Source organism: Camelus bactrianus, chromosome 31 (genome assembly GCF_048773025.1).
Source record: "Camelus bactrianus isolate YW-2024 breed Bactrian camel chromosome 31, ASM4877302v1, whole genome shotgun sequence".
Taxonomy (NCBI): domain Eukaryota; kingdom Metazoa; phylum Chordata; class Mammalia; order Artiodactyla; family Camelidae; genus Camelus; species Camelus bactrianus.
In genome coordinates, this window is record NC_133569.1 from 15,811,925 (window position 1) to 15,836,190 (window position 24,266).

Sequence of the window (24,266 nt, forward strand, 5' to 3'; positions counted from 1 at the left end):
CATAGAGTATTTATCTTTCTCTTTCTGATTTATTTCACTAAGCATAATACCCTCTAGGTCTGTCCACATTGTTGCAAATGGCTGAGTAATATTATGTATTATTAGTTATATTATGGCTGAATGATATTCCATTGTATATATACACCACATCTTCTTTGTCCATTCATCTATTGATGGATACTTAGGTTGTTTCCATATCTTGGTTATTATAAATAATGCTGATATGAACATTGGGGTGCACATATCTTTTTGAGTTAGTTTTTTTTTTCAGATATATATCCAAGAGTGGACTTGCTGGATCATATGGTAATTCTGTTTTTAGATTTTTGAGGTACTTCCATACTGTCTTCCATAGTGGCTGCACCAGTTTACATTCTTACCAAGAGTGTACAAGGGTTCCCTTTTCTCCACATCCTCACTAACATTTGTTATTTGTAGACTTTTTGATGTTAACCATTCTGACAGTGTGAGGTGATATCTCACTGTGGTTTTGATTTGCATTTCTCTAATAATTGGCAATGTTGTATATCTTTCATGTGCTTGTTAGCTATCTGTATATCTTCTTTGGACAGATGTCTATTCAGGGCTTCTGCCCATTTTTTAATTGAGTTGCTTGTTTACTGATATCGAGTTGTATGAGAACTGTTTACATATTTTAGATAATAACTCCTTATTGGTTATATCATTTGCAAATATTTTCTCCCATTTGGTAGGTTGTCCTTCGTTTTGTCTATGGTTTCCTCTGCTGTGCAAAACCTTTTAAGTGTAATTAGGTCTTATTTGTCTATTTTTGCTTTTATTTCTTTTGTCTTTGGAGACAGATCCTACACACACACACACACACACACACACACACACACAGAGCTATGATCTATGTTAAAGAGTGTTCTGCCTGTGTTTTCCTCTAGGAGTTTTATAGTATCCGGTCTTACATTTAGGTCTTTAATCCATTTGGAGTTTATTTTTGTATATGGTGTGAGGAAATGTTTTAATCTCATTGTTTTACATGTGGCTGTCCAATTTTCCCAGCACTACTTATTAAAGAGACTGTCTTTTCTCCATTGTAAATTCTTGCCTCCTTTGTCATAGATTAATTGACCATAATGCTTATGGGTTTATTTCTGGTCTCTGTAGTCTTTTCTGTTGATCTATGTGTCAGTTTTTCTGCCAGTACCATGCTGTTTTGATGACTGTAGCTTTGTATTACAGACTGAAATCAGGGGGCCTGATACCTCCAGGTTTGTCCTTTTTTCTCAAGACTGCCTATCTGTAGTGATATTCCATATTTTCTTCCCAATGTTGGGTACTTATGCCTTCTCATTTTCTTCTTGATCAACTTTCCAATGTTTTTATTAATTTTATTAGCCATTTTGAAATACCAACTTTTAGCTTCATTGATCCTCTCTACTACTTTTTTACTTTCTATTCCATTTATTTTTGTTCTTTATTATTTCTTTCTTCTTCATTGTTTGGCTTATGTTTTTGCTGATTTTCTAAGTTCTTGAGATGGACACTGAGCTCTATCTTTCTCTACCTCGAATGTATGAATTTAAGGCTCTATATTTCTCGCTAAGAACTGCTTTAGCTATGCCCTACAAGTTTTGATGTATAGTATTTTAACTACCAGTCAGTTTAAAATTTTTTCTAATTTCCATTATGGCTGTCTTTGATCCATAAGATAATTAGAAAATTTCTTCTCTTCTAACATAAAAGGATTTTCTATATTTTAGCTATCCTTTTTGCTATTGATTTATAGTGTAATTGCATTATGGTGAAAGAAACATAATCTCTGTGATTTTAGTCCTTTTGCAACATATTCAAACTTTATGGCCTCATATATGTTCCATGTGTGATTAAGAAGGTGTAGGGTACAGTGTTTTATATATGTCCATCAGATCAAGTGCTTTAATTGTACTGGTCATACCCTCTATATCCTTTAAAAAGCCCTCAAGACCCAACTCTTCTGGGATTGGCAAATTTCCCAGAACAAAGGTGTTTTAGTCCCCTGCTTACCTGTCTGGATTTCTGTGTTCCCTTCAATTTTAACACGGTAATTCCTAAGCACTTTGTTGGCTTTTTGATGTGATGCTTTTAATTTTTTTTTTTAAATCTTATCCAACATTTTGAGCTGTTTTTGATGAGAAAGTCAATCTGAATAATCTAGCCTGCCATTTCTGGAACCTGGAAATTCTAGCTCCTGCCAACGTTATCAGCTCTGATTTTTTTTCTCTCTTATCTGATTTAATACTTTTTTATGTGAAGTAATGTAATTCTTCTGACTTCATTTCTTCTTATTGATTTTATATCATTTCAGGAATTGATCAGCAAAGTTTAAACAATTTCACCACTCCTGTCTAAAAGATGTGGAATTCTTCCTGGCTGAAAGTTTTCAAAAGCCTATGTGAACTTACTGACCCAATCACATCCTTCAAAAGAAATTCTTGGCTCCCTGCTCTTTGTATAGGCTGCCAAAAGATATTAGCATTTCTAACTTCTGCTACCACACTATTCGATACAAAGACATTTGATTTACAGCCTTAAAAAAACAGCCCATTTGAACTTCTTCATCTTGAAAATCCTTAACAGGATTATAAAACAGGATTTAATGGGTATTACAAGGAGCTCGTGAGGACAGAAACTCTTCCGTGGATAATGTGCTGCTGTTTCTGGTCATGGCATGCTTTCTGTTGGCTCTTGTAACATATGTAATCTTGTAACAATGTAGGACCACGTACTATACAACGGAAAGAATATAAGGTTTGAAAATGAACCCTTAGGTCCAAAACCCAGCTCTGACACATAATGTACTACCTGGCTCATGGCAAATCACTTCACCTCTCTGGGCCTGTCTGTTCATCTGTAAAATGGGTCTAAGACCACCTACTCACAGGTTACTCTGGGATCAAATGGGGTTACATGCACATAAGAACCTAGCACCACGCCCAGCCCAGACTAAACACCCAGTAGGAGTCTTGCATTGAGTCTGGAGGCACCAAACCCTTAAAGCACTAGAAAGGCAGAGGAAAAATGTTAAGCGTAAGCCCTACAGGATTACATGAGAGAGGGATTTGAAAGTGCAAATAGCACATTTGCAAATACAAAGACACTACGTACATGTGTGATAATGTTATGCGTGGAAAAGTATGACTGAAAGAACAATTAATAAAGAAAAATATCAGTTAAATTCTTTGTTTCTTTTCTTTTCTTTTTTTTTTTTCTGTTTCTGAAATTCTTAAAAGAATGAAATCCCTTTCAGAATTCATAATGCTGGGTTTGGGTTGTTTTTGCATTTTATGTGTGTGCAGCTGTTTCTGCACTGTAAGTACGCACATCTGCTCATTAGCAATACAATATCATTCCCACTGTCTAATTATTTGCAGATGATAGATTTCTTGTACATGGTCTAAAAAAAGGACAGTCCTTCAAAAACTGGTGACTTATTTTTTAAAAACTAACTTAAAAGGGTCAGCACAACGAAGTTCAGATATTAATTTGGCAAGTTCAAATATACGAACATCAGCTCTTAATTGCCAACTTGATGAGAAACAGAAGGAAACTAGGATTTTTCTCTCTCCAATTAATGCTTCCCAGTAGACAGCCCAGGGCCGGGGGGAGTCGGGGGGGGGGTGCTGGCCTCTCTGCTGTGCACCTGAAACAGGCTATGAAGCAAATCTGCTGGAGAAGGAATGGACCAACGCCATCCCTGATTCTCTGGGGGCCTCCTGGGAGCAACACACCTTGAGCAATGCTTCACAGTGAGAGGTGGGATGTGGGGTCCAAGGGCACTGAATGGAGAAGAGTCCTGGGGGGTCTTGAGTTCCAACCACGGGCTAAGGAACCACATTAATCTCCTGCTCTTGGCTCTGAGGGTAAGGCAGCCAGCCAGAGTGTGTGGTCCTGGGGCTCCAAGAAACCCAGCACCAGACACAGCGTGGCCACGGAGCCACACGAAGCCACTGAGGACAACTGGGAAGCTCCCTGTGGGAGGGTGGGGGGTGGGCGTGGGAGGGAAAGGGGTGCTGAGTTGCTGACTGAGGATAAAGGATTTGGACCAAGTGTAGGAAATGATCCGGAGTATGCAGAATATGAGATGGGAAAAATGACAGAGAAAAATGGAGAAATACTGGGATTCAAAAGAGAGCAAGGTAAACAAACGGGGGCTGGTGAAACAACTCTTCCTCGGGCAGGATGAGCCCAGTGGCTGTGATACACGGCGAGCTTACCCTCTGCCTGGCACTGGGCTCTGCCCAACAGACCACATTCCTGCACCCACCCTGATACACACTGATGTATCAGTGGGGTAGGAACCATTTTACAGATGGGGAAAACTGAGGTCCCCTCACTCATTTGTTTAATGAGAAAATACTGAAGATGGAGCTGATTTTGTAGAAGAGGAGCAGTTAATAAACGAGTAAACATAAAAATTCTGCTTCGCGGTAAGTGTTAGGAAGAAGCGGGGGAACCGTGGTAGCGAAACCTGGGAGGAGGCTGCAAAGTCTCTCTAGCTGAGTCGGGAAGGGGCAAGACAGGCCGGTCAGAGAGGAGAAAAGGAGAGCGAGGACCCTGGTGGCCAGGTGGAGATGGAGGCGACGAGTGACGTAACTTCCCCAGGCCACGCGGCTGGTATGCGGCAGACCTGGTTAAAGCCATCTCCTCTAACCCCAGAGTCCATCGTCTTAACAGATTTGATTAAAGATGTTCTAATTAAGGACACATTTTAATTAAGATCTTCAGAGCAGAGACTGTGAGTTCATCACCAGCTCATAGTTGAAGGCTACTTCAGTCAGGAATAGTTCAGCTGTTGTAGGGGATAAAAAAAAAAAAAAAAAGAACTAAAATGAACCAAAATAAGAGTAGCTTAAAGAAGACTCTTCTTACAGAAAGAGCCCAGCCTGGGGTAGTGGCACTGGAGCCTTATGTCCTGTAGCTCCTCAGTTACAAGGGCAAGGCCCCTCCCTGTGGTCTGAGATGGTCCATCATGACTTCCACAGGCCACCTGTGGGATGGGAGGACGAGGATGAGGATGAGGACAGCCTTTCCTCTCAGCGCACACAGCCAAGAAGTTGATACCATCATCTGTACGCACGCCCTGGCTGTCAGAATGTGAACACTTGGCTATACTTATCCATGAGGAGTCTGGGAAATGCAGTCTTTCTTGGTGGCTGCTTATCCGGCTAAAATTCCAATCTTTCAGAAGTGGGGAAATGGACACTGGGGTCAGCTAGCAGTCTCAGCCAGAAGGCCTCTGCCCCCTTGGGAGTGCACCGGAGCAGTTCCCCACCTGCGGCCGCAGTCCCTGGGGAGTCCTGGGGCTACAAGAGGTCCCCAAACCCAACTGTGCAGCAGGCAAGGCCCAGAGGCTGCAGGATGCATCACGCGTGTGGGCATTTCCGTTTTCCAGAGGTACGTGACATGGTGGTGGGTAATAAAACAGGCATGCAGTTTAAAGTGTGATTAAATTTGTAGCAGCATTTCAATATATTTGCTTTAAAAAAGTTACAAAGGGCATAAATCTATCACATGGGGGATTCTGGAAAACGTTTCCGCTTAGAAGAGGTCCTCCTAGTCAGGAAGCATGGACCCCTCTGGTGTCGGGAAAAGAAAACAGCCCTGGGCTTTAGACAGAGCTGCATCCAAACAGTGACATCCACATCAAGCAAGATGCTCAGTTGCCTGGAACGTCGTTTCTTCTCTTCTGTTAAGTGAAGACAACGAACCGCAGTTCATAAGGTTCTGTGTTAAGGGTTAAATGAAATGACAGACATAAAGCATCTACCACTAAGACTGGCCCATAACGGGTGCTTTGTAAATGTTCCTACCCTTTCCCCCAGGATGAAGAGGAGACAACAGGGTGGAACTGAGAAGCCAGATTTATGGGGTCAAGTGAGACAACGCTGAGTCTCTACATTGCACACTTTGTACCTGTGGCTTGGCCCAAGGTTCAGGGTCTGTGCCCCGTATCCTGATGCAGGAACAGGAGGCCTGAAATGATGTAGCTCATGCATAGAGCGCGCACAGAGCAAGCTAGGTAGAGGGATCCAGATCACGCGCGAGAGGCTGGGGGCTTATCTGGTTCTTTTGAGGACTGTGCCAGGCAGCAGACGTCAGGAGTTCCCTGTCCTCCAGCCTCACCCCCACCAGCAGCAGCCGTGTCACCACAGAATGAGAACACAAACAACACTGGAATCTTTCCAACGAACAGGAAGTCCAAAACAAGCTTCGTGGGTAGAAAACCCCACCTCAGTAGGTAGAGGGTAAATATTTTCCCACAGAAATCAAGAATATGAAAATAAATAAATAGGTCTTCTGCCCATTTTTTGATTGAGTTGCTTCTTTTGTTTTTTTTTTTTTAATATTAAGCTGTATGAGCTGTTTGTGTATTTTGGAAATTAGTCCCTTGTCGGTGGCATCATTTGCAAATATTTTCTCCCGTTCTGTAGGTTGTCTTTTTGTTTTCTTGATGGTATCCTTAGCTGTGCAAAAGCTTTTAAGTTTAATTAGGTCCTGTTTGTTTATTTTTGCTTTTATTTCCACTACTGTAGGAGCTGGTTGGAAAAAACATTGCTGTGAGTTATGTCAAAGAGTGTTCTGCCCATGTTTTCCTCTAGGAGCTTTACAGTATCCGGTCTTACATTTAGGTCTTTAATCCACTTTGAGTTTATTTTTGTATATGGTGTTAGAGAATGTTTTAATTTCATTCTTTTACATATAACTGTCCAGTTGTCCAATTTTCCCAGACCTAGACATCTCTCCAGAGAAGATATCCAGATGGCCAACAGGCACACGAAAAGGTGCTCCATTTCACTAGCTAGTAGAGAAATGCAAATTAAAACTACAGTGAAGTTTTACCTCATACCAGTCAGAATGGCCATCATTAAAAAGTCTACAAATAATAAATGCTGGAGAGGATGTGGAGAAACAGGAACCCTCCCACACTGTTGGTGGGAATGTAATTTGGTGCAACCACTATGGAGGACAGTATGGAGGTTCCTTAAAAAACTAAAAATACACTTTCCATATAATCCAGCAATACATCCAAAGAAAATTGTATTTCAAAAAGCCACAGGCACCCCAATGTTCACAGCAGCTAATTTACAATAGCTGAGACATGGAAACAACCTGAATGTCCATTGACAGATAAATGGATAAAGAAGATGTGGTATATAAACACAATGGAATATTACTCAGCCATAAAAAACGAAATAATGCCATTTGCAGTAACACAGATGGACCTAGAGATTATCATATTAAGTGAAGTAAGCCAGACAAAGAAAGACAAATATCATATGCTGTCGCTTTTATGTGGAATCTAAAAATAAAAAATTTATTTACAAACCAGAAATAAACCCATAGACATAGAAAACAAACTATGGTTACCAGGGAGGAAAGTAGGGGGGAGAGACAGATTAGGAGTTTGGGATTAACAGATACATATTACTATATACAAAATAGATTAAACAACAAGACCTACTGTGTATAGTACAGGGAACTATAATCAATTTCTTGTTATAAGCCATAACGGAAAAGAAACCAAAAAAAAAACCCCATGTATATATGTATATGTGTAACTGAAGCGCTTTGCTGTACCTCTGAAAGTAACATTGTAAAGCGACTACACGTCGATAAAAAATAAAAATAAAAATAAATTTATTAATTTAAAAAAATGAACCCAGTGAAATTGTACTGTTGTGCTGAAAAGGACACATCAAAAATGCCTACCTCTTGCATGATACTTGAGCATTTTCAAGTTATTTTCACATGATTTCATTTAGTTCGTATGACAACCCAAGAAGTACGCAGGATAGAAACCATCATCCCTTTTTGATAGGTGAGAAAACAGAGGTTCAGACTGTGTCTTGGCCAAGGTCGCGAGGTTGAGAAGAGGTCTCACTGGGGCCAGAACCCAAATCTAAATGTCACACTCTGCCGTGTTGTCTGGAGATCAGGGGAACTGGGGACCACATGGTCAGGAATGAGCCTGCTATCCTTGGGAGCCTGGAGGAAGTGTGTTTGCCCCATGAGTAAGGCAATGCCAGAGAAGACCTATCAGCTTAAACAGTGATATCTGAATGCTTTGCAAAAGTAGTTCTGAAGCAAATTAAGAGACAAGACTATTCCACTTACTGGCCAATAATCTGTAAACTTCACCTGAAGCTAATCCATTGTGTCACTCTCTCAGGACTCACTGCCTGTTGGCGACGACGGAAAACAGGTGTCTGCCCCCTCCCCATATCCCTAGGAGCCCACGCTTTCTGACAGCTCTTACCTACCAGCTTTGCTCCCTTCAAAACGGCGGGCCATGGGGATTTCCTCCTTCTCATTAGGACCCACACTGTGAGAGCTGCTTTAGTGCCTTGAAGCAGTGAGGGGCATGCAGGATTTTCTGTCTAGTCTATGCCATGAAGATCTGATTTAATTGAAAGGGGACTTAAATTAACCTTAAATTCTTGCTGTTTCCACTACAGAAGACTCTTGTCATTAGCCAGAACCCCCACATTTGCTAATATCATCTATATTGCTTCTCCCACAAAATGAAGTAAATTATAACTAAAAAATTTAAGTGGCCCCTGCAAATCCTTAATGACTTTATAAACAAGGCACTAAAGTCTTTCAACATGCTAATCAAAACCCATTTCTCTTGAGTTCTGTTGCTGTGGAGAATCGTGAATAGCCCAGGTACATGATCACATCTAAGATCAATGCCTTCTCAGCTTTTTCTTCAAATTTCGTCTCTTTGTTGATAAGTAATTCTGGTGCAGCTAAGAGCATGCCTCAAGCAGTTTTAGGAAATCTCTTACTCTTCTTTCCCAAAAAAACCTCGAATGGGCTATTGCTTCACTGACCAGAGTCTCCACCAAATCCAACACGCTGCTGTCTTTAGAAACATCCATTTTCGGAGTAAGAGCAACCGATCTTACACGCCTCCACCTCCCTCATTTGCTCTACTGGTGCTTTTCTTTTCTGGGCCACTCTGCACTGTGAAAAGTGACAGGAGTCACCATGAGGCTTCAAGAAGAGAAATTAAAAGGTTGTGGTCAGATGGTCAAGTTCACCTGCGTCCCAGCTATCTGCTGCCGCACACCCACCCTTCAGAGAGTGGACTGCAAATTCTTACCTCAGAAAAATGACTTCATGACCACAGGTTTTAGACCTTTCAGATTATCAATGGAATTAAATCCATTGATACCAGAGTTCTTCTGAACTCACGTTTTTGCTTTCATGCCCCAGGATTAACATATATCTTGTTTTAATTATTTCAGGTTAACACCTGGGTCTGTGGTCTTACATATATTTCTCTGAAAGCTCATTTGACATCAGTTTATTGGGATTAAACTATTGTCTTCCTATAGGAACATATTTTTCCCTGTGTGGTAACCAAAAGGTCGGGTACTGCTGCTTATTCCAGACCACTTAGTCATCTAGCATCACTTAGCAGAGTATCTGGCAAAAAGAGTGGACCTCGCTGTAATGGAGAGCCTGCTCCTGGCCTCCTTCCAAGGCCTCCATCCTGGACCTGCCCTACCCTCACTGATCATTCTGCTATTCTTGCCTGAGCTCTGACCTTTACCCTCTGGCAAATCATCCGGGCACTAGGTGGAACCAGAACTTAGGACTCAGCACCCTGTGCTGCTGTGGTCCTGGGAAGGTTTCCACCACAAAGCACAACACACAGTTGGAAAAAACACATCCATCCGTTCATCAGGGAACAGTCCCTTTGGGACGCCCCCAACCCCAAAACCTAACACCAAATGGAAAACATTTTTGTTAAATAGACAAATTGCTAAACGAACAATCTGTTTGTGGGTTTGCGAAAATCACATTAGATACATAGGACTTTTCAGTTCCTAAGCCTCACAATATCAGATCATCACACTAGCAAAGCAGTGCTTGTAAGGCTGTTAAGATGAAATCTGGAAATTGCTCCCTTATTGAATATTACAATGGTATTTGCCAACACGGGATTTTTGCTTGTGTGTGCATTCAAACAAAATTTCTGACCACCATTGTTTATAGCCCCAATATATGAATATTTCCATATAATAAATTCCAAAGAAGATAAGTGAAATATTTAAATAACTCAAGCATTATAGACCCACTGATTACTGCATTTTACCTTTATTAAGCTTTTTTTCTCTTTTAAATCACCCGCAGACATTTCAAAGAGAAAAGAAAGCTGATAACGTCAAAAGATGAGAAAGGCTAAATTCAGGGAAATAAAGGAACCATAAATCAGGAAAACTTTGGAGCTGCTAGAAAGACACTTTAATTTTGTAGACAAAAGACTGCATTAAGGAGGAATAATGCAATAATCAAAGGTGAACGACTCTCTATTGTCTGGCGTCCCTCTCTGTGGGAATTTTCCCACCCCTGACAGCTGTAAAGGGGGGAGGGGCGCACACTGTGGCTGCGCCTTTATTCTCTCACCCTTTCTCCCCCCAGCCCCTCCTCTTCTCCGTCAATAAATGTCTGCAATCATATTCTTGAGCTCCTGTGTGATTTCAAGGTTCATCTCTTCCATGCAGCTCAAACACTAATTATCCCCGCTGTAATTAGTAAGATAATTAAATACTGGCTCACTCATCTACCTTGGGTCGGGTCATGATTCTCCCAGAAGACCTTGAGCAGCTCCTCAAAGCTGATGCGTTCTGGCTGGTACACCACTCGGACTACCTCTGCGTGGCCAGTGTTTCCTTGAAAGAAACAGAACATACAACATCAATTTATTACACATTATTTGTTTCCGGAAAACCACTAGACAAAGGCTGAAATTCTTCCCTTTGAAGGCAGGGCGGGAGGCACAACTATGACGGTTTCATCTTAAGTCTCTGTCACTGGTCCTTTTTTCCAGAGACGCACACAGCTGAGCTCCAGCAAGCTTCCTGAGGATGGTGATTTCTCTTCAGTGTGCTCTAATTTTTTTTTTTAATTTCACGAGAAAATAAACTCAGGTTTTCATTTTTTCTAATCTCACTCTTAGGGAACCTTAAGGATCCAATCTAACATGGTGCTACAGATTCGAACCTATGCAAAGAGGAATAAGCCAATTTACTTTTATCATCACCCCATGCTGTATGTAGTAATAAGCTCAGCTGTACCGTGGAGGGAGATGGTGCCAGGTAGAGAAACCTGGGGAAAAAACAGGTATAGAGCTCGTTCACGTTAGATAAATTTGTTAACGGAGGGACATATTTGCTGTGCTGTTAGCACCGAGGCAAGGGTCAGGTTCCTAGACCCAGCAGGCGATAAGTGTTTTCTCAGCCTAATTCATCTCTGTGATAAACAACTCCTGTAGCAAACGCCTGTCTGCAGCCCCCACTGCCAGCCAGCCCCTTCTCAAAGGTGGTCCCCACAGTCCTGTGGATCAGGGAAGCGGGGATTTGCAGCATCACTCGTACCGATGGAATTCATGCCCTCTCTTATTTTACAGCGTTAGAACACGGTAAATAATAGACCCCTCCAAACTAACAGCATCTCTACATTTAAATTTGTTTCCCCTCTCTTTTCAGCCACCTATGTGTAGGAAAGAATTGAGCCTTGCCCAAATAGGTAGCCAGCCTTTGCCTTGGCCTCTGATACCTGAAATGAGTGCCCTTATTTAGAGAAGGGCCAGCCACACTAACAGCCTTTTGGTAGGGGTGCCAACAGTGTTACGGGAGGGGCTGCTAAGACAGAAAGACCAACCCTGTGACTGAGGGTGGGGGTTTTGGGCAACAGAGTATCCGTTGATCTGAAGGCTGAGTCCAGCCATGTGAGCAATCAATCAATCACACCTCCATAATGAAGCCCCAATAAAAACTCTGGACACCAGAGCTTGGGGGAGCTTCCTGGCTGGCAATACTCTTGGCATGTCATCATGCGTGGATGCCAGGAGGGCAACACATTCTGACTACGTGGGAGATGACACGAAAGTTTCACCCTGGAACCCTTCCAGACTCTGCCTGATGCTCTCTTCTTTTGGCTGATTTTGATCTGTATCCTTTCCCTGTAATCAACCTGTGAAGATAACAGCTCTCGGGGAGTTCTGTGAGTCCTTCTAACAAATTACCAAGCCTCACGGTGGTTTGGGGAATCCTTTGAACTTACACCTTAGTTTGCAAAAGTGATTTCCCCCTGTGTTGGCAATGTCACCTTAATTCTGACAACCCTCCAGTGGTACTGGCAGCGAAGGTAGAAATCCCCATTTTACAAACGGGGAAACAGGTACATGTAAGTTAGACTTGCCCAAGGTCACATAGCTAGTAAATTTCTGGACCATAACCTGAAAAACTACCTTCTGACTTCCAGTTCAGGGTCCTGTCCAATACATCAAAGCTGAGAGAGCAAAATGCACTGAATCCAGAAAAGGAAAGAAATCTATTCATTATCTTTAGTCTTTTAAAAAAATTTTAAATGTATTTCTGATGGTAGAAACAATAATTTGCAAACATCATGAAGCTTAGAAAATGTGCATCTGTATAAAAAAGAAAATAAAAATCACTTACACTTCTACCAAATAAGATGAGTACTATGAATATTTTTACACATTTCTTCCTAGATACACACCAGATACACACACAAAACACATACGCACACCATGACACACAATTGGTTTTATTATAATCACTACATCAAGCTTTTTCTACTTACCAGCAATATTGTGTTTTCTCATACCACTGAAATTTATAGGAAATACCGTTTATAATGACTATATTACACTCCGAAGATGGCCCTACGGCGACTTATTTAACCATTCACTGTTTCTGTGCATTTGGACTGAATCCCATTTTTAACCTATGAATATAAATGTTTTTCTACATTTCTGAGGCTGCCTCAAGCCTTAGTTATATAAGTGGAATTTCTAGACCAATGTTTCTAAACATTTTTAAGTTTCCTGACACCTAGTGTCAAACTGCTACTCATTAAAGTTGACCCAATTTTTCTCCCAATTGGCAGCATATCTGAGGGCCAGCCTCAGTCACCATTACAGGGTTTTTAACCCCTACCAATTTATAGATGGAAGACAGTATCCTACCATTTTACTGCTCATGAATTTAATTATTAGGTTAAAAAGTCATGCTTATTAATCATTTAAATTTTTATTTGCTCTAATTTTTATGTCCTTTTTATATTAGGTTATTAGTATTTTATTCTTAATTGGTCAGTCTACATAATTTTAATTCAAATATTATAGTCATACTAAACAATAGTCAATCTAAACAGATTTTATGCCAGGGTGGAAGGAGATAGGGAGGGATAAATTGGGAGTTCAGGACTTACAGATACTGACTACTATATATACATAAAACAGAAAAAATTCAAGGTCCTACTGTATAGCACAGGGAACTACATTCAATGCCTTGTAATAGCCTATAATGAAAAGCATATGAAAAGAAATACATATGTATATCTGAATCAAGATGCTGTACACCAGAAATTAACACAACACTGTAAATCAACTATACCTCAAAAAAATAAATAAGTAAATAAAACCGGATTTTATGCTAATAGACATGAAAAGAGTGATGGTGGATTATGGGAAGATGATTCGTTGATTATGTTATTGTAGAACCACCTTTGATCTACTTTAAAATCTTATTTTGTGTCTTGAAATGTTTAAATGAGTGATTTAACTGCATAAGTAGTAATATTCTATTACTCTGAATATTAAACCTGGCATACAAATACGACAAAATATATTTGGTAAGAAAGGCATTGAAGCCACACTAGAACTATAAGCAAAAGATGTAAATTTATAGGCAATACACATTGGAAAAAATAAATGTAAATCAAGACATGAAAAATTTTCAACATTTTTAGTGATCAAATAAAAGCAAACAAATACACATTGAAACATTAACATACCATTGCTGACTTTAATGTAAGATGTTCTTTAATGTTCATAACAAAAGTTTTTCCAATTTTTCTCCATGGCGGTAAAGAACACATAACATAAAATTTACCATCTTAACCATTTTTAAGTGTACTGTTCAGTGGCACTAAGTATGGTCACATTGTTACGCTACCATCACCAACATCCATCTCCAGAATGTTTTTAATCTTGCAAAGTTGAAATTTTATATCCATTAAACCCTAACTTCCCATTTCTATCTTCCCCCAGGCCCAAGCAACTGCCATTCTATTTCTGTCTCTGTGAATTTAACTACTCTGGGTACCTCATGTAAATCAACTCACACTGTGTTTGTCCTTTTGTGACTGGCTTATTTCCCTCAACAGGAAGTCCTTAAGGTTCACCCGTGTTGAAGCATGTGTCAGAATTTCCTTCTTTTTTTAAGGTTGTATAATACCCATTGCACTTTAATGCCACATTTGGTTTATCCATTCATCTGCCAACGACACTTGGGCTGCTTCCACCTTTTGGCTGTTGTGGGTAGTGCTGCTATGAATATGGGCAGACAGATACTGCTCACAACAATTTACAACAGATATCATCCCCATTTTACAGATGAGGAAACCAAGGCATCTCCACAAAGTTTTCTCACATAACATCCCACAGCCAGTATGTGGCAGGGTCCAGAAAAGAGCCAACCAGGTCTCACTGAAGATGGAAGGATTAGCTCATTCTGTGACCCCCAAGCTGGGCTCCTGAATATAGACACCTGATGCCATCACTTGACAGCCAATGTCCCACAGGCAGTGGCCCAGGTGAGAAAACCCAGCTGTGGGGTAACTGACATCCAGGCTGTCAAGGCTATTTTCCAGGATTAGGCTCTTCTTTCGTGGCACAGCACGGGGTCAGGAAAGAGCCCCACTCACCAGCAAACACCTTCAGGCATAATCTGTACACTGACATTATTTGTGGAGAGGTTTAGAGAAGCTTAGTTGTTTAAAAGATACTACTACCATTAAAATTCAGGCTGCATCTGCATCGACAAACAGTGTGGAGAAGCCCTTGTCAAACTCACCTTTAAGTTTCTTTATTTTATTTCTCCAAAGCACAGAAGTCTGTATAAAAATACACAGTGCAAATGATCAAAAGGATTAAGGGGCCAGGAACCACTCGCGGAAATGCCCACGCCTCCAGGAACTCGCCAGTGGGCTAGGCTAATTTGCTTCCCGAGACCAGTCTGCAAATAGTCTCTGGTGCTTCCAGAGATAAAAGGCTACATTTTAAAAGTACTTTGAGCTGTTTCTTCAAGTAACATCATGCAAACAGCATGATAGATGTGATGTGCAAACGTGCCTGTTAACAGTTCACGGCAGCATTAGAGACGCTTTAACACTGTCGTTCAAAAATACCTTGAAAGGAAAAATGAAAAGGATGAATGTCTTCTCTGAGCATTTCTCTGTTGCTTTACCTCATGACCCCAAAGGGAGGCGAATGAACGCAGACGGGTAGACTATGGAAGTCATTCTGCACAAGACAAAAGTGTTCTAGGGGCAGAAAAATCACACATCTGCTGTGTAAGTAAGATGGTTCTCTAGGACGTCAGTCCCCCATCTTCTCGGTCTTCTGGCTTTCCAAGCAAAGTCACTGTTCCTTGCCCCAGCACCTCCTCTCCTGACTTATTGGCCTGTTGTGTGGAGAGCAGAACGAGTTTGGACTCGGTAACAGTTTCCCCACACCAGCTCCCTGATCCAGGCACTCCACATCCCCACCTCCACCCCAGTTTCTCTTGCCTCCTCCCCCACCTGCAGTGCTCTTCCTCCAGCCATCTGCAATCCAAGCTCTCTCCTATTCTCAAGGTTCCCTCGGGTGCTGCTTCCTCCAGGAAGCCCTCCCTAAGTACAGGACTTTGAGAAGAGGCATGATGCGGGGGGAAGCACTGTCAGTGGGATCCCATCAGATCTACTGTGCTGAGATTTGTGCTCCTGGACTGAGTCAGGTCCCTTGAGGACCCTCCCTGGGTCTTTGTGATGAAGAGAGATGATGTGTGTAGCAGACAGGGTCCAGCAATTAGCACACAGAAGGGACTCAAAGAATGATCTTTCTCGTCCAAGCACCACTGATGCAGCGTCCCCTGACTCTTCCTGCACTTGGGATCAGTCACACGCAGTGTAACACTTGGGTGCTGTCTGTTTTCACATGCTTGCTTGGTCTGTCCACATACTAAGTAAGTTCCTGGAGGAGGAGGACCGGGGACAGGGCTGTTCTGTCATCCCCCAGGATCAGGCACATGATCTGACATTAAGAAACACGTACAGATTGGAGGAGTCTTTGTGCTGAATGTTTCTATCACTGACTTAGCCTCCATCTGGGTGACTGTCCACACTGGCCCCAGCACGGCTCACCTGCCAGAGGACCAGACCCCGAAATGGAATCACACCTACAAGCCCTGTTCTGCCTCTCTGTCCCTAACACTGAAGTCTATGTAAACCTCACCACACATCTTCAAATGGACACAGCTACTACCTGGAGGAAGGCATTGGACACAATGAACGCAACTGTAACAACTTACCATAGGGTTAGCACGACATTTTCTTACTTATTAATGGATAAATATTTACTGAATGCCTTCTAAGTCCCAGGTGCTGTGCTAAGTGCTGGGGATACAGTGGTGGCAAAGGTTACTGCCGTGACAACTAAAAGACTCTTGCAGCCTGCGTATCGCTTATAGTCTGAGTCGAGGTAAAGAACTGCTCTTTAGAGCAAAAAGACCCGATCTATTCTGTTACCCTACAGGCAAGATGGAGGGGAGAAGTGAGCTATAGTTATTTTTTTCATTAAATAATAACCATTCTTCAATTCCCCTCATCTTTTCCAGCCAACGAGACCAATCCAAACCATTAAACCAGATGGAAGAGCAAACACAGAGATCCAGGGGTTTGATGGGAACAGGGGAGGATGGAGGACTAACACCTCCCTTTCCAGGACGAGATTTAAACCACTACTTTTCTCCTGCTAATTAACTACAAAGAGGTAAGATGTCAGCTCAGTTTCATCTCCAGCTCTTGCAGACAGAAAATGTGATTTCCAACAATGTATTCATTATAAAAAAAAATCCTAATACATCAAAATTGGATGCCCTGTGGAGTTCATTATAGGATTTGAGGAGTGTCTATACTGTCATTTTATCTTGGCTTTCTTTCTTTTGTCTCATCAGTCACTTAAAGTGTCCAAAGAGAAACGTAAGCCTTAAAAAGCATCCCATTGATTGAAAAGTAAAAAAAAAAAAAAAATACTGTTAGAGCAATTTTAATTTTTTTTTTTTTTGGTACACCGTGGGGAGACGTGCTGGGGGATGCATAATCCTTCAGAGATTATTATCTCAGAGAAGTACTAGAAACACAGTTGAGTACTTCATCAAGAAAATTCCTCAAGAAAACAATAAACTATAACCATCAATTCTTCATGCTACTGGAGGTTTCTTCTACAAAGCTAACTGGCAGGGAACTAGTCTAGGAGTGAGCAGCTACCGAGTTTCTGCACACACCCTGCTGACTGCAGAGGCTGGCTGTCACACCCTCTGAACTGTTTTTTTCCCAAACATGAAGTGTATGAAAGGATCTATGCAGTTGGCTGATCAATGCCTGTTTCCCAGACCAGCCCCAACTCCCACCAGATCATGAGACAGGCGGGCGCTAAGAGATGTTCGCAAAGCTAACCTGCCAAGTGGAGATCACGGCATCCTTGAGAACAGTTTTATTAAATGGCCTGATTAATATAAAAACGGCATTGCACACTGAGAGACTATGACTTCTTGATGCTGCTAAATTACATCAAAAAGTCCAAAACGAGGCCTGCTTGCACCTTGTCATTAGCGGGCTACAGCAGAAAAGAGGTTCACCACTGGACGCCTTAGAGTCACGTGTAGAACTTTCTGGAAAAGACTCTCACCCTCCCACTCTGCCCCGCACTGGAATTCTGATACAGGAGATCTGGGGTCCGGCCTGGGCATATGTGTCCTCACAAAGCTTGACAGGACTGCTGATGGAAAACCCAGAAAGGGAACCACGAAATCAGGCATTTGATGAATGAGGCAATACCAAGGGAGAGAAAACCAGACAGGAAATTTCTTTTAACAAAGTCTCAGAATTGTAAGGGACACAAAAGGTCACCTAGCCAAACACCGTGTTGTTCTACCCCATTGAAACCTCCAGCCGACCACGTCAAGCGACAGGGTGCGGGATATTTCACAAAGCAGTCCAAGCCGGTGTGGGAATGTCCTGTCTTTACTGAGGCAGATCTACCTCCTTCTACTCACAGGGCCAGGCTGTGTCTTTTGGGGTCTACTCACTCCTCCACAATGACTCCCAAGAAGGCTGAAGGGGGAGGACTTTGTAGGGTAGTTAACTGGGCACTGACTCTGGAGTCAGAAGACCTGAATTTGAGGGCATAATCTGCCAGATAAGCCGCTTACCCTCTCCTAGTCACGAGTTCCTCATCTGTAAAATGAGGACGCTAACACTTGTCCTATCAATTTTGGAGTGTGGCTGAAAGCACTGAGTAACAGACATTAAGGGGGAAGCACTCTGGGAACTGACAGATAGTAATCAAATCTGTGACATCATTTCCATACACCACTAACAATGAGCCATGTCATGACAACGTCACTGTACAAAGCTAGAAGTTCTCAAACATTCAGGATCGGGGTGAATACAAACAGAACAATGTGGACAGCTCTCCAAGAAAAGCTGGGTTTCTTTGGGTAAGTGGCCAAGGGCAGGTTTTCCTTAAAGTGTTTGTGTTCTGAATCAGAGTGAAAACACAGCTAGAGCACCCCTGAAATCCTGGTAACAGAAGGGGTCTTTAAAATCAAGTCGGGTATTTTCTCATATTCTCCCCAAACTCCTCTCAACTCATAATAACATGGATGAGAAAAGGCACCCTTATTGAAACTCTTCACTGCTAACTCCCGCTGCTTATGCAGAGTTGCCAGAAGAGCTACTTTAAGTCATCCAAAGATAATAATTGCCTATTCATTTTGCACACAAACCACATTACAGTTGCTTTTTTTTCCTCAGAGAAAACTGCATGAGACACACACTTTGATATTTATATTGAAACTGATCACCCTCTCTGCCTGAATGCACTGCTTTCCCTGGGCGCATGCGCCGCTCCCTCCCCCCTCCTTCTCTCTCTCTTTTTCTTTCTCTTTTTCTCATCAAACATGAGATCTCTATAATTCTCTCTTTAAGAATGAATAAACGTAAAAACCCTTGAAGACATTATCAAGTATGTTCAAACACATGATCCCTGTGCTATACAGTTGGACCTTATTTATCTATCTGTGTATTTTCTAAGGGTAAGCTCTGACCTCAATTTGTGTGTATGTGTGTGTGTGTGTTTGTGTGTGTGTGTGTGTGTGTGTGTGTGTGTGAGAGAGAGAGAGAGAGGTTAGTCAAATTAAATCCAAGTCTTTTCCACAACAAATTACAGAGAGGAGGTGATGAGAAATACGGAGGCAATCTGCTGTTCTATATTTTTGATGGAGAACACAAATTCCAGGATCAAGAGTACAAATTTTGCAACAAGTCAAAGCGAGCTGCTAAGAGTTAACATTATTTCAAGATTAACTTCGCAGCCTCCTGTGGGCTGTTCTGGTGGCAGTGCGGTCTGGAGGCAGAGACAGTGACTAAAAGGGCGTCCCCACTCTTCTGGGTCTACCCTCATCTGCACCCCCCATCACCCACTGATCAGAGAACAGACTAGAATGTTCTGAAGGCTTTGCATCAAGCAGTGCCACCACGGCTGCTTTACAACATGAACAGACAACTGGGCTGTGGAGACAACTGGGGCACAGAATGGACACAATCCCCCAAGTGGCTGGAAAATCTGAGCTTCTCTAGGTTTGTCAGTGTTGAAAACATCTGGATATGTGAATTTCATAGTTCTCACCTTGGTGGATATCCCTTATGTAGGTCAGGGTAAGTCATACTCCTTGGCCACCAAAATAACTAATGAAAATAAGTTTAAAGTGACTTTCAAAATATAAATTTCAGACTGCAGATACATCAGTAACTATTTCTGTACTATGTTCCCTACCCTGGCCCTTCTGCAAATTAGGGGTAATTGTACTTGCCAGACACTTACTTCAGAGGCTGGTGAGAGGATATTTGTAAAGCTTGTTGGGTTTTGTGGATGAAAGGTTTCTAATTAGTACAAATTATAAATTATTACTATTCATTAGAAAGAACAAATGAATTATTTCATCTCTTAATGCATCTCTGACATCCACGTGCTATTGTACACAGAAGGACAGTCTTGGAGAATACACCCTGCTCAGAGGACAGCTATTAAATAAAACTACATCCCTCTACCTTTAAAAAGGATGCTTCAGAACCGCCTGAAAAAACCTGAAAAGTAAGTCCCATATTTCTTTGTCCCTTTATCTAAAAAGCAGGAAAAAATATAATTAGAAACGTGGATAAGAAGCCTTGGCCATTGTGCTTGGTTATAAGCTTCAGATGTTTGGATCCCAGCTTGATAAGGGCCACCTTCTTGATCAGCGCCCCTTTACAAAGCAGGCTCCTACTTCACAGCCAGGGTGGGGTCAGGGTTTCCAGCGCAGAGAATAAAGTAAAATCCTCCACAGAGAAGCCACTCCACACAATCCACTCATTGTGTAGATCTGATACCATTCTCCCCGGTGACACATGCCAGAAATCGTCTCAAAGACCATTTCTTATCTATAGCATTTTCTAAGATATGTTATATATAGTCTACCTGCTCCTACATTCACTGCACTAGTATTGTTTCAAGATTCTGCTTTCCCAGAACCGTACAGTCTAAGCCTTGTGTGCTAGTCAGTCAGCACCGACAGACTGTCAGGGTTACACCATCTCAGTCTGTTAGTGTTCAGTTATCTGAGCGAGTGGACATTGGACAATTATGTTCACGTCAATATTCTCCATTAATTTTCATTAAGCTGATCCTTTTTTGATAAACAAGTTATACTTTGTTATTCAACTTTTCCAATGAGAGACAGGAGAGGGAGGAGACAGAGGAGGAAGAGGAGGGGGGAGCTGGAGGGGGAGGAGAATGAGAATTGGAACATACAAATTTAAAAGTCATTTAGAATTATTATAATTTATTGGTGATTTCAGTAGGAAATGCCTTCTTCTTTGGTAACAGTTTTATTGAGATAAAATCCAATTCAATCATTTAAAGCGTACAATTCTGTGGGGTTTAGTATGTTCACAGAGTTGGCCACCCATCACCACAATCAATTTTAAAACATTTTCATGACTCCAAGGAACTCCACATCCTTTAACTCTAATCCTCCCAACCCTCCATCCCCTCCAGTCCTGGGCAACCACTAACCTGTCTATTCCTGTCACTACAGATTTCTATATTCTGGACATTTCAAATACATGGACTCAGACACTCTGTGGTCTTTTGTGATTAGCTTCTTTCACTTGGAATAATATTTTCAAGGGCAATCACGTTGTGGTATGTATCAGTACTTCACTCTTCTTTATTGCCAAATAATATTCCATTATATGTATATACCACTTCTTATTTATCCATTTATCAAATAATGGACATCTGAATGGTTTCCACTTTGGGGCTATTATAAATAGCTAAATGCTGCTGCTATGGACATTCATGCATAAGGTATTCTATGGACATATATTGTCATTTCCCTTGAGGATACACCCAGGAGTAGGACTGCTGGGTTATACTCTATGTTTAACCTCCTGAAGACCTGCCAGACTGTATTCCAAAGGGACAGCATCATTTTCCCTTCCCTCCAGCAATGTATGAGGGCTACAAATGCTTTTTTGACTTAAGACTAGTAGATATCAGTATCAAAAAGTAATTTTAAAAATAAGTAATTCAAAGAGAAGAAACCACAATAAAATATGGTAAATACTTAAAACCAAATTATAATGAAAATACTGTTATCAAAACTATTGGGAGGCAGCAAAAGTGATTCTTTTCCTGAACGTCCATCAACAGATGACTGGATAAAGAAGTTGTGGTACACACACACACACAGTGGAATACTACTCAGCTATAAAAAAGAATAAAATAATGCCATTTGCAGCAACATGGATGGACCTGGAGAATGTCATTCTAAATGAAGTAAGCCAGAAAGAGAAAGAAAAATACCGCATGATATAGCTTATATGTGGAATATAAAAAAACGAAACAAGAACTTATTTATAAAACAGAAACAGACTCACAGACATAGAGAACAAACTTACAGTTACCAGGAGGTAAAGGGGGTTGGAAGGGATAAATTGGAAGTTCAAAATTTGCAGATACCAATTATTATATATAAAACAGATAAACAACAGATTTCTACTGTATAGTATGGGAACTATACTCAATATCTTGTAGTAACCTATAATGAAAAATAAAATGAAAACCAATATATGTGTGTATATGTATGACAAACATGACGCTGTACACCAGAAATTGACACAACAGTGTAAACTGACTATACTCCAATAAAAAAGAATGAAAAAAAAAAAAGAAACAGACTATCTGAATCTTTCACAAACTCTTAATATAACACAAAAAAGGGAGAACACTGCCCAGCACGTTCTGTGGGGTTAGTACAACTGGATACTAAAATCGGAAAAGGACAGTATAAAAAAGTATAAAATTATAGGCCAATCTCATTCATGAAACAAGATGCAAACTCAACACCAAAATTAACAGTAAACTGAACCCAGCAATGTATTTAAAAGCTAAAACTTCTTGGCCAGCTTAGGTTTATCTCAAAATGTAATCAAAATCATGACCAGTAATTTTTCATGAAAGTTGAACAAAGGGCTGAAAATAGCCAAGACTCTCCTCAAAAACGAGTTGAAAAGACTTGTTTCACCAATTATACAATTAATAATTAAGACAGTGCATTGGTGCAGTGACAGAAATAGAGAGCTAAGGAACAAAACAGTGAGCCCAGAAAGAGACCCATGCAAGTATGGAAACTTACTATGTGACAGAGGTTACATTATAGGTCCCTGGAACAGCTGATTATTCATAAAGACAAAAATAAAATAAGGTCTTTATTTAATAAGCAAAAGTCAATTCTAGTTACATTAAAACTTTTCATGTAAAAGGCCAAACTCCTTTAATATCTTTTAGAAGCCAAAGGTGGGGAAGATAATTTGTGGTCCCAGGTTAATCTAGAAAAGATACAAAATGTACAAACCATATCGGACAAGATTAATAAACTGAACCACATTAAAACTAAGAACTTCTCATCAAAAGACACAACAAAGAATTTTAAAAGAAAAGCCATCAAAGATAAGAAAAATCCTTGGTATACATATAACTGTCAAAGGATTCGCATCCAGAATATATAAAGAATTCCTTAAAACCAACAAGGAAAAAGACAAAAACCTCAAGAGGATAATTAGTAAAAGATCTAAACAGGCATTTTGCAGAAGAGAAATTTAAAACAGTCAACACATATATGAGAATTGCTTCTATTGCATTAGTCATCAAGAAAATGCAAATTAAAATCACAAGATGCCATTGCATACCCATAGAATTGGCTAAAAAATTTATACTTTGACATAGGCCCATGGTACCTTGGAAATCAAAACAATGGTACTTCTACAATTCAAAATTCCAGTGGAGCCTAGAGATACTCTTACACCTAGGTACTGGGAGATATGCAAGGATTTACCAAGCTGCACCGTCTATAATAGGAAAATAGTGTACACAAGCCAAGAACATCTATAGGAAAATAAAAAAATAGCTTGCAGCTTGGCCATACAATAACATACCACCTGCAGAAAGCAATCAACTACAGCTATGTGGCTCAATGTGGATGAATCTCAGGAGCAAACTGTTGACTGAGAAAAATAATTCATGCAGGAATCCATATCGTACGATATCACTTATAAAATGGTCCAAACAGGCGAAACTAAATAATATATTGCTTTGGGATACACAAAGCATATGGCAAAACTACCAGGAAAAGCAAAGCAACAGTCAGCACCGCATTGTTCAGACAGCAGACAATGCTGGGAAGAGGCTCTGGGGATGCAATGGCAGGTGGGGGGCCAGTGGTGCGGGGTGCATGCTGAGGGTTTCCACATTCTAGATAAAGTTCTAGTTCTTAAGTGTGATGGGTTCCTCTTATTCTTAGGTTTTATCATTTAAGTCCACTTTATATAATTCTTTTCATGGACCAAATATTTTATTTTATTTAAAAAGGAACGCCTATAATGTCCCGAGAACCTCAGACTTACATCTGTTTTTATTAAAAGAAACTATGGATAGTAACCTTTATTTTTCATTTAAGACCAAGTTATTCTAAACACCTCTCCTAGGCATTTAACTTTAATTATACATACAAGTATACAAGTTAATTACTAGTTTACTAAATTTTTTTAAAGTTATACTGTGTCAATCTAGAACTGAA

At 40.7% G+C, this 24,266-nt stretch overlaps 1 protein-coding gene across 3 annotated transcripts in view; it reads right to left on the reverse strand.

The window, feature by feature from the left end:
- Positions 1 to 24,266, reverse strand: part of MSRA (methionine sulfoxide reductase A) — a 286,690-nt gene that overhangs the window by 85,782 nt on the left and 176,642 nt on the right. For all 3 annotated transcript variants that reach the window (XM_074355493.1, XM_074355495.1, XM_074355494.1), the window contains one exon: positions 10,587 to 10,691. In XM_074355493.1, coding sequence (XP_074211594.1) covers positions 10,587 to 10,691 — 105 coding nt within the window. The remainder of the gene's footprint in view (positions 1 to 10,586; positions 10,692 to 24,266) is intronic.